At 35.7% G+C, this 11,430-nt stretch overlaps 1 protein-coding gene across 1 annotated transcript; it reads right to left on the bottom strand.

Moving 5' to 3' along the window:
* Window positions 1-957: 957 nt before the first annotated feature.
* LUM (lumican) lies at window positions 958-11,216 on the bottom strand. Its single transcript, XM_058805045.1, has 3 exons — window positions 10,885-11,216; window positions 6,932-7,828; window positions 958-1,990 (listed from the first exon to the last, which is right to left on the bottom strand). Exons 2-3 carry the CDS (start codon window positions 7,806-7,808, stop codon window positions 1,836-1,838), a joined length of 1,032 nt encoding a protein of 343 aa, XP_058661028.1. The 5' UTR covers window positions 7,809-7,828; window positions 10,885-11,216; the 3' UTR covers window positions 958-1,835.
* Window positions 11,217-11,430: the final 214 nt, after the last annotated feature.

Raw genomic sequence — 11,430 nt, 5'->3', positions numbered from 1 at the left:
ATACTTTTCTGTTGTGTTGGTGGGTTACAGCAATCAGCTGGCATATCTCATCAGTTTGTGCTCTAGAGGTCTTAGTGTTTAGTGTATTTTTCCATGAAGGGAACGGTTGGGTTAAAAGCTATCTGGAAATTGTTAAATACCATTTGTCATTCAATTTTCTTTTCTTTGGGGTGTTTTGCATGCACTTCCTTCTTCTTTTTCTATGTAACCATGCCTAGGGGCTATTCCACAGTGATTCCCACCCTGATGTGTTCAGAAGGCCCCAGATTTACACTTCATTCTGCAGTTTCATTTCTTCATTGAAAATTCTAGCCAACTTGTAACAAATTTTACTGTCAATCCTTCCTGTACACGGGTAAAAAAACAGCAACATTTATGAATTCCAAAATGAAAAAAAAAAAAAGGAGGGAAATATTTCTATTGTTTTCTGAATCTCTTTTTGTTTTAGTCCCAGGTTTCTTTGTGAATTGTGTTTTGATTTTGAACATCTGGAACTGGCAACGTGCTGACAAAATGGTTTGGTATGAATTGCTATGGGGTTTTTTTCAGAGGTGCTAGTTTCTGCTTTTGCTATAGAAACTAACAAAGTTTCTGTTTGAGTGTTTAATAGTCCAGTAGTTGAAAATAAAACAGTACCCATGGGATGATCTGTACTTGCAAGCAAGCCACTTACAGCTCTCAGTTACTAACACATTTATTTTAGTGTGTTCCAAGATGCTGACAATATTTGGACTATTTAGTCCTGGGTGGAACATACTACCATGTCTTTACCATGTGTAGCTGCATTTTACTCACCACCTGTGGTTTCTGAGAGATTTCACTGTTCTTTTGACAATACTAAAACATTAGTTTGCACATTTTCATAGTGCCATGATTCCCATACTGCAAACTTCATAAGGCAACACAAGTGTAGTGGCACATGTTAAATTATGTGTACAAAATATTGAAATGTCAAAGTAGAGAAAACAGTTTATTTAACGTCACAATAATTTTTATAATGATAGAATAGCTTAGATTGTCTTGTCCTAACCTGTTTTTTTTCATTTTATAAAAGAAAGTAACATAGTTGTCAATGACATGGACAAAAGGACACTATTTGATATGTTTTATTTTCTACACTCTGGTTAAAAATAGCATGCAAGTAATTGAATAAAAATATTTCTATATAGGATTTATTTTGAAATAACAATTATACCAGCAATTAATAAAAATCTTACTATGACAGTTAAATGAAAGTATGACAAAAAGAAGAGTAAACAATTATTTAACCTGAATACTTTTTCCTTGTTATCTTTCATGTATTCCATTAATATAACAGTGTCATAGGTTCTGAACACATATTTTCACAAATTTTAAATTGTTTGTATGTTGTTAAATCATTTTTTCCTTTGCCATGGGTAACAATATATAAAAGGCATGATGATTAGGAAAGTTGGACAGGAATCTTGTCTGGACACAGGCCAGCCCATACTGATCACTATAACTCACATCAAATCCCAACTAACTTCCCTGTGAGTCTGGAACCTGCTGGCATGTACTGCATGCATGAATATAGATTTTTATGAAGTTGAATCTTTTAAATCAACTCATTTAGCCAGATAAAGACATATTTTGCATCATATTTAGTAATTCTTGTGCTTTCTAAATAGAACCATTCGTAAAAATATGCACACGTTCCCTTAAATTTGCCAAGTCCTTACTTAGGTATTCCCAAACAGAATGGATAATATGCAGACTGACACTTGCTTTTAGGCATGCCCTAACGTTAAAGCACTACCATGGTGTGTTACTCTGCAGTGAGCGCCCCTGGGAGGGAGCTGGGCACTGGCAGGTTGTCACTCCAGCGAGATCTCGGCGGCCACCCGCAGGCAGTTGTACATCTCCTGCGGCAGGTCGGCCCGCGTCAGGTTGTTTCCATCCAGGCGCAGGTGCGTGATCTTGGAGTAGGTCGTCGGCCCAACCACCTTACAGAAGCTGCTCAGTGGGAACTCTGAAGCAAAGGGAACAGAAATAGGAGGAAAACATTGATAATTAGCACAAATAGGACAAAAACTTTATATTTCTACTTTTTGTTTTTTGGATTTCAGTTGAAAATTGTGACCTTAATTCATTATACTTTTATCAATGTTTTTCATTTACACTGACCCTGTAAATTCATTGGAACCTGAGGGACTTGTGTTGGGAGATTTTCTTTCTGTTAGTTTTGAGAGGTTCAGAATTTGAAGAAAGCTCATTTCAAATGCCATTTTCTTCCAGTACAAGTTTGACTTTTAGACTTCAAATTTTATATAGAGGTCTAATCTGGCATTTAGATAAAAGGAAAAACAACTCTTAAAAAAAATCTAGACATGCAAAGAGAGGAATCAGTCAGTTTGTGTACATTACAATGGATTTTATAAGATATTGAAGGAAGCAAAAAGCTTCTGGAGAAATTGAAACCATGATACAGCTTTACCCTAGAGAACAGGCAGTCCAGTGGGTGTCATACAATAATTTTCTATCACTAATGGAGCATGGCTTTAGGAAACTAAGTATAAATGTACAGGCAGCTCTTTAGAGCATAAGAGCTTAGGCAATATTTTGGACAGAGATTTGATGTTAAGTGGGTAAAGACTCAAGTACCATCCACAAAATAAGTTGTTTCAAGTAGGAGGTAAGGAAACATAATTTAATAGTCAGATCTTGATCACCAAGATTTGATTAAAGCAAATCAAAGCAATTTCCTAGATTTTGTATAGAGTGCAGCCTTCTTTTGAAAGGGTGAGAGGTGAATGGCATCCTTTAGGCAGTCCATGTTGTCATACAGTAAAATTTTAAGACTTCAGACCAATTCTGACACTATGGTTCAGAATGTACCAGCAGAAGTAAACTAATAATTCTTGTTCATTAAGATCATATGATCAGAGAGATTTTTATAAGATTATGTCTGTGTGGAATTTTGCTGAAAGAAAACAGAAATTCTTGAAATTTTAATTCATTGTCTTGGGCTATAGGCTATGTCATTGACTATTTATTTCCAGTTTTCTTCAGATAACTTGGATTTAATTTGTAAAGTTTAAAATAAACATGAATTCTAATATAATTTTTTCCATCTTCTTGTCATTCAGGAGTGACATAGTAAGTATATCTTTGCTGATGACAAACATTTAAAAACTTTATAAATTTAAATTGTTGGGGTTTTTTCATATCATTACTTTTTAGCACAAATACTAACATTTGGTTGCAAAAGATATGCTTATACAGGCTGGATAGATGGTTAACTACTCAAAGGACAGAAACTTCATACATGTAAACCACAAAACTTAAGTGTGATAACAAAACTCTGATCTGTGCTGACTGTTTATGAGACTTAAACCACTTGGGAAGTGGATGAAGATCTTGGCCTCACAGAAGTCAAATTAACTCAGTCCTGGACCTCAGTGGGATTTTGGTCCATTATTTGGTCCACACCTTTTAAATGTGGGTATCAAGACTCAAGTTTATTTTATATTCTTCATATAATTTTCAGTTGTTAGAAACATATTAAAAAATGTTTCATTTTAATTGCAGTCTCAACTAGCAGAAAATAAGACCAGTGGTTCTTGTGAGTGCACTTGATGAGCTGTTGCCTGTGTGATCTCTATGGGGAATTGCAATCCTTTAGACTGGAGTACTGTGGCATCGAATATCTCTGTAGTTTACTTCCTCTTTTGTTACACTTATTAATGTTGCAGGTGAAAAAATGTCTTCCTGAATTTATAAAATTCAGGTTCAGAGCTAGTGTAGATGGAATTTTTTCCCACATATTTTCCTAACACAGAATTCTTGCATAAGCCAGACACTGAGAGAATAAGAAGTATTGGATGAAAATTGGATTTTCATCTAAGAGTACAGTGGGCAATCCTAACAGGATCTGAAGTTCCATAGTCCCTATTGTTGGTCTGTTCTCCACTAATCACATGTGAAACATTTTTAGATAGGCCATGTTATAAAACTCCTTTGGGAATTGTTGGAGTGAACGAGATGAAAGACCATAAAGCATCTCCAGAATTTGATACATAGACTCTTAACTGTCCTCTATTGCATTTACATATTTCCCCTTTCATGCTCCATTTATGTGGAGTAACCCCAGTACTTCCTGGGGTTTCATGTGGAAACAATAATTTCCCCCTTAATCCCTTACAAGTACCGATGAAATACGGAGAAGGCCATCTTTGGACCCTCTTCTTGTTTCACTGAAGGTCTTTGGTTCTTGGGGCTTTTTCCATCCTGCAGAGTTTCTTTTTGCCTTGAGGAGTCTGTAACACAAGTCTCTGTGTCTGTGTGTGTGTGTTTGTGTCCATTCTTGTGTGTGTGCATATAATAATAATGGCATCTTAAAGGCATTTCAATTTAGAAACTACAGTTTATGTTTGAGCTGTGGAGAAAGTGAAAGCTTTTCTAAATCTTCCATTGTCCTTTTCCAGCTTGGAGATGCAATGAGCACCAAGTACAGTAGATAAAAGTGTAGATTTGACACCTACAATCAATATAATGGATGTGCTTCAATTTATTAGTTAGAAATCAGAGGAGCTACTCTGAATTTGATTTCTCAACAATTTGCTATCTGCTTCACCCACTGCTTCTTGCAACACGGGGAAACAGCACATACTAAGGCAAAGCCAATTCTGCTATATATTTAGAGGTGTTTATTCATCAAAAAACTCAGAGTCACTCAAATAGAGGCATTTCTCAAACAGATTATTTTTCATGAATGACAATGCACAATGATTGTAGCAAGTCCATGGTGAAATTCACAGACAGTAATTTAGAGAAATATTCTTTCCAGTAATATCAACAACACTGGAACCAGATTATTCTTTCTTAGACAAATATAAATAACTACAAGCTTTAAGGTACCTAAGAAAAAGGGAGACACAGCAAGTTAAGAACTCTGGAGAAATATCTTTATGTTAGTGCTCAGTATAATGAAAACTTCAATCTAAGCAAGCACAAACTGAAAGATTATCCTTTTGTGTATTTGAGGACAAATTATCATTACTCCTTAGACAGAAGTCTCTCACAGCATAGGGGTATCATAGGCCATCACATGGAATGGAAGCTGGCCTGATTTACTTTCATAAATCCCTGGTAAATCATGACAATTTATTAAACAAAGGAACTGGTCATTGATTTGAGGCTTAAATAATCACAGACCAATCAACTCAATTTCCCAAAAGACTAAGCACTCACAGCTGTAGGTCAGATGTCATGAATGGTGAAATCCAAGGGCTTTGTTTGACCTATATTGATGATTATTTTTAATTAATTTTTATACCACATTGTCAATCAGCATCTTAGGGAACTATATATTATGCCTGTAAAGTTAGATAGCTGAGAAAATTGATTGTTGAAGTCTGCTAGATTTTATGATAAAGAAAAAAAATCAGTAAATTATAATTCTGTTGCATCAGTCCATAGGGTAGTGATGATAGTGTAGCAGTAGCTGGTGAACATCCACTCCCCACACTAACCCCTTGAAAATGCAGCTTGCCCTGAAAAGCTAAAATTGTTGTCATAGTCCCTGACTCTGATGTCCCTGGAAAAGTGAATAGCAGCCAAGCTTGGTACCTGGTTATCTTGCAGAAGGCTCAGATCATCCTAAGTAGGGGAAAGTGCTTATATCTCATGAAAAGTTAAAAATCATAATTTTTAGCTATTTTAGGAGTGGCAGAGTATCTGGTGGAGTTCCAGAGGTTTCTGTATGTGGTGCCTTGGGTGGGAAGTACTAACTCATTGTTTTCCCTCATCAAAACAAGAAACTGAGATGCTCTAGGAAAAAAAAAAGCCACTGAGAAAAATGAAAAGTAAATACAAAACATTTCAAAATATCTTGCCCTAAATCTAGTAAGATCTGTACTAAAAATGTTTGGTTTTCAAGGCTACGTCTCCATGGAGTTAGGTATGTATGGAGTAGCTAACATTAATACTGTTAATCCGTGATGGATACAAGCAGGCAAACAGAGGGGAGGATTTTGCGGTTTACTCTGTATAAACAAGCAAGATGATGTAAATTCTCCTGAAGAACCACAGTCATACTTGGAATATCTCCCTCTCCATCAGGGACTGCCACTGATGAAGGTGCAGCTGGGGAACTTCTGGCATGGTGGTGGTGAGGCCTCTGCAGCTCTGCAACCCCTCCTTGTCAGCCCAGGAAGGGGACAGCCTTGTGAAAGCCCTGTCTCTGCAGAAACCTTCGTGGCCTCGTGCAAGGTGTGGCATTTCTTGGCTTCACGAGGAACATTTTTCAGATTATAAGTGAATGGAGAAAACTTGCCACCTGATTATGTGATGTGCAGAATGGGAATGAAAAGAAAGAACAAGGGCAGCTCTTTGGATTTCAAGAGAGGTTTGGAGGGATGCCGCATGAGGCAAGGGAGGAAAGAAACAAATGCAGTTACTTTGATGTATCCTTTTCCCTACATCTTGTGCCTGCTACCTTATGAATTTGTTTTTTCTCTCTTTCTCCCCCCTCCAGTATTTTGATTACCAGCTCCTGAAAGGTTACCATAGTCATATCCTCACCTGACTACTCTCTTTTTTGTTAACTTAAGAATTCTGAACATCTTTTTGTACTGATCAAACTTTTCATTTTTTTCCCCTGAATTGTACAAGACAGCTTCCTTGGCTTCTATGTACCTACTCCAACTTACAAAAGATGAAAGTTTGAGGAAAAAATCCACTTTAGCATGAAAGCATAAATTTCTCATTTTAAGGATATATTGAGTGGCTGTCCAGTAAATATCTGTCTTTTAACATGAATGTGGACAACTGTTAGGTAAATGTCAGTGTGCTAACAGTCTAAACAGTAATATTTTTTCAGACTGGTTCATGTGTTCTTTCAGATACTTGCATTGGCCATCAGTATCTAGACTGTGGTAAACATTAATGAATATATGCAAATTTAACTTACTGTTAATTTTGTTGACTTGGAGGTAGAAGTTTTCCAGGTTCTCACTGACAATTGGAATGCTCTTCAGCTGATTGAAGGAGAGATCCAACTCAACTAGGGATGTGATGTTGAAGACATTACCTGGTATTCCAGAATCTGTTAATTTATTGTGGGATAAGCGTAAATACTGTAGGGCTTTAAAACCTTGGAAGTACTCATCAGGAACATTGGAAATCTGGTTATTATCAAAATACAGCATGAGCAGGGAGTGAGGCAGTCCTGTTGGTAGCTTTGTAAGTTGATTGAAGCTTAAGTCAAGATACAAAAGTGAATTCAGGCCTTTAAAAGCCCCAGAAATAGAATCTGCTTTCAGCTGGTTGTTCTGGAGGTGAATGACAGTCAGGTTCATCAGCCCCTCAAATGCACCAGGATTGACTTTTGTGATCTTGTTGTGACTTAATTGCAGGTCATCTAGAGTTTTGGGAAGTGGTCCGACAGCTTCAGTCAAATTGTTGTAGTTAATGTGAAGTTTCTTCAGGTTCTTTAGTTTAGAGAAGACTCTTCCCTTAATTTTTGAATTTTCCAAATGGTTGTGATCCAGGATCAGCCACTGTAGGTCTGTTACATTGTCAAACGTGTTCTCTTCAATTCCCTCAATCATATTGTTTCGGAGATAAAGATATTTAATTCCACTTGGTACAATTGGAATGGTTTTCAGCTTAAGATTGTCACAATACATGGCAGTAGGGTAGCTTAAAGGACAATTACATTCTGGGGCACAGACTGCTGCGGATGGCCCGAAAGGATCATAGCCATAATCATCTCCAGGACCGTAGTCATACTGGCAAAAAATGCCACTAATCAACAGCAGAAAGACAGCTAGGGAGTTTAGAGTCATCTTTCTAATGTGTCCTGTTCCTGTATGATGAAAGGATATAACTTTAGTTTTTCATCTCTCTCAGCAGTATTTGAAATTTTACCACATAAAGATTATATTTAAAAACTAATTATGGTTCCTATTTAAAGTTTTTAATTAATAGAAAAATATATTGGGTTGTTAGTATTTCATTGTTAATACTATCTCACTGCCCCTGTCTTGCATAATCTTTCTTTGCAATGCAAAATTTCTGGCCATTTTGCTGTTGTTAGTAAAACTTTTTTTATATCTTTCTGCATTCATTGATTAAGGCACAAGAAAGATGATGAAGTACAAGGTTTTTAAACTTGACACAGAAGTTTTCAGTTTTGCTGAAGGCCACATTCAGAGACAGTTCCACCATTTAAATTCTACCAAGCATTCCTAATGTGCTGAATTGTCTCATTTCTAAACATGTTGCTAGTTGACTTAAGTTTGAAAGAGACAGGGAAATTATAACTGAGGGTAATGTTCTCATGCATAGTGGGTTGTTAAGATGTGTGTGGCTTGAAATCTCTTTTTCTCATGGATTATATTCTTTGAAGCATGGTCCACTAAATTTCATAGTCACCTAAAGAACAAACTAATAGGAATATAAAGCATATTATCTTTAACATGCCAAACAACCAGTATTGCATATGTGTGCAGTGGATCTGAAATGACTGAATCTGAGAGTGGACCTGAAGTGATTGAATTTCAGATAGTGAAAATGTCCTTGCAAATTCTCTATACAACAAAGGTGTTGGTTACATTTTATGTCCCTTCTAAATTAATTGAACAATAAAACACTGGCTTTACATAGTTAGTTTTTCAGTTCACATACAGCAAAAGGACATTTGGTTTCCTTGGAGGTATTTGTGATTCAGTATACATAGGGTCACTTAACTCTTTTAGGCCATTGCTTTCTTATCAGGTACCCCACAAGATGTCAATTAATCTGTGAAGACTAGTATCTTGTTTATATCTCTAACTGGCTAGATAGATCTTCTGCTGGAAAAGTATCAATAAAGTCAGTGAGCTTTGACATTCACTAGTAAATGACAAGGCTCCAAGTACTCAACTACTGTTCAGAGACTGAGAGGATTAAGAAAATCCTTAAAACCTTTCTTTTTTTTTTCTCAAGGAATTTCAGAAAGTATGTGAAGCCTGTAAACAGACCACAAGGCATTGATCTCAGATCTGGGCAATTTTCCAGCAGAGTAAGTTAGTCTTGCTATTGGAATTGTTACACAGAGGACTTAAAGTACAGGGCCATAGCTACAAAATTTTTCCTAATTCTAAATGTCTTTCTTCCTATTGACTTCTTAAAAGCCATATTGTATTCTAGTGAGATAACAATCTCATTTAAAACATCTCTAGGCAGGGCCTATTGATCTCATGCAGTACAGCACAAAGAATTTCTTAAAAATGTTCTTATGTTACCTCTACTCAATAACCCATAAAGTCCCACTGCTAGATATTAAACTGCTGTCCCCCAGAAAAGGAAATCTGATAATATATCATCTCCATGGTGTTGGTCCCATCACATTTACCTAATTAAAAACCCTAGGATAATCATTGAAATAGTAGCTGTCAGTGTAATTTTCTTTGCCTGTCTTTCATTACTTCATGAGAACATGCAACATGAACATGAGCTCAACCTTCAGTCCCCTGCTGGTATAAATAAGTACAGTTCATCTGAAAGCAAAGACTGCAGTAACACAATGCATCTCAAAATCCAGTTCTATTTAGGTACTAAACATTAAAAAAAGGAATTCAAGTACTTCTGTATTCAAAGTATCAAAAGAGTGTAATGAACTCCTTGGACTACACTCTTTGGCCTTATGGTGACATTTTTTACACACCTCCTTAATTTTATAGTTTTAAAATAACATAGACATTTTAAATTCAAACTCTTTTTTTTTTCTGGTTTCAAATTAGATTTGTAATGCTAAGTTTCAGTATTGATATCATAGTCATACAGTCCTTTAAATAGAGTAAAAAGTTTGCTGCTCTGCAGGACCCTTCAAGTAACTAAAAATGTTAGATGGCAAGTGTTTTGAATTAATTTATCAAAACGTTTTAGAATTTATGTGACAATTCTATAGTTCAGGGCCATATGAGCCTACGTGCACCATAAAATTGCAAAGTAAATAGGAAATTTATTTAACTTGTTTTATTAATTTATTTCTCATTCAGGTGTCTGAATGTCTTACTGTCAGAAGTGTAAAAGGTTAATAGATCATGCTTGTTTCTTGCACTGAACTACATGAATCCGAAATATAAAATCAGAAAACATTCTTACATTTTTATATTGCAACATAAACATGCTTTAATTAATTACCTGTGCCTGTTCTAAGTAGTTGTGTTGCAAAATACCTGTGAAAATGTCTGTGAAGTTGTTCAGGCAATTTGCCAAAACATACTAAATGATAAATCCATAATTCTGGGAAAACGCTTCCAACATTAATTTAGAAACACTATTCAAATTATGTTTAACCGTGTCTATTTTCCTTAATCATTAATTTATTATGCAACAAAATACATATAAAACTAACAGTCAATCAACCTTATATCTGTAGCTTAACTTCTTACCCAGTTTGCAAAAGACCATATTTTTTAAGTTTCACTAGTATATTTAAAATGTGCTTTAAAATTAATTAGAAATTTAAAAATATCTACTGTTTCCCTCTCACTGTTTATGTGATTAATTATTTAAATATCAGGATATATTGTCTTTTTGTAGAATGGAGTAAATGATTTAGCAAATGGGGTTTACAAAGCTCTCATTAATATTATGAATGAAAAAGTAAACAGTGAGTACTCTTACACACTTCTTTGTATGGTGTGTCAAATCTTATTCCGATGTAGAACAAAGCAGACTGTAAAAAATTGCAGCACTGATGTACAAAATATGTGAAGCTGTTTTAAGGAAACTGAGAAAGTGAATCGACAGTGAAACTGTTGATTTGTGCTCAATTTACAAATTGGCAAACTTATCCTGTCATGTTTTCATGTTCCCATTGCAGCTACATTTAAACAGCTGAACATTACGGTTAAAGCATGCAGCAGCACTTACCTTACTGCCTTCAAGCTGCTTTCCTTAATTCCCAGAGCAGATGCAATAAGAGGCTGTATCGACCAATATATGCTCTAAACAGTGTCAGGAGGTAAAAGTCTGCCAGATCCTCTGTGTTACAAGAGGGAAAAAAAAAAAAGCCCTAGTCACGCTGTTCTCTGAAGCTGCTATGTCATCATGGTGATCTTGTGGTGTGGCATGTACAAAAATGCAGCTCTCTAATGAAGTGCAGGTGGATACCATATTTTGTACAAGGACAACCCATCTGTTCCTCCTGTGGGATCAGAGAATGATATTTCACAAACCTGAGAAAGTTAAAAAGCCACAGGTTTATACAAGAATATTTTTTTTTTTGTATTTCAGAGGGAAAACATGTTATATTGTAAAAGAAATTGCAAACAGGCTTTTGTTTTCCACCTTATTTTATACTGCTAGACATGAGCTAACACACAGCACTCAGACCTCAATGCTGCTGTTCTTCTTCAGCCAAGTGACTCATTCATTTTTCTGCCTTTTTCTTTAACTGTCTTATGACCACAGTAAAAT

The sequence above is a fragment of the Ammospiza caudacuta genome, chromosome 5, assembly GCF_027887145.1.
Source record: "Ammospiza caudacuta isolate bAmmCau1 chromosome 5, bAmmCau1.pri, whole genome shotgun sequence".
Lineage (NCBI taxonomy): Eukaryota > Metazoa > Chordata > Aves > Passeriformes > Passerellidae > Ammospiza > Ammospiza caudacuta.
This window is presented reverse-complemented; position numbering and strand designations above follow the sequence as displayed.

Bases quoted from the DNA above. Each gene is read 5' to 3' on its own strand.
- LUM (XM_058805045.1), bottom strand. From the start codon at position 7,808: ATGACTCTAAACTCCCTAGCTGTCTTTCTGCTGTTGATTAGTGGCATT. The intron at 1,991-6,931 runs GTAAGTTAAATT...CCTTTGCTTCAG, and splicing joins CCAAGTCAACAAAATTAACA to AGTTCCCACTGAGCAGCTTC.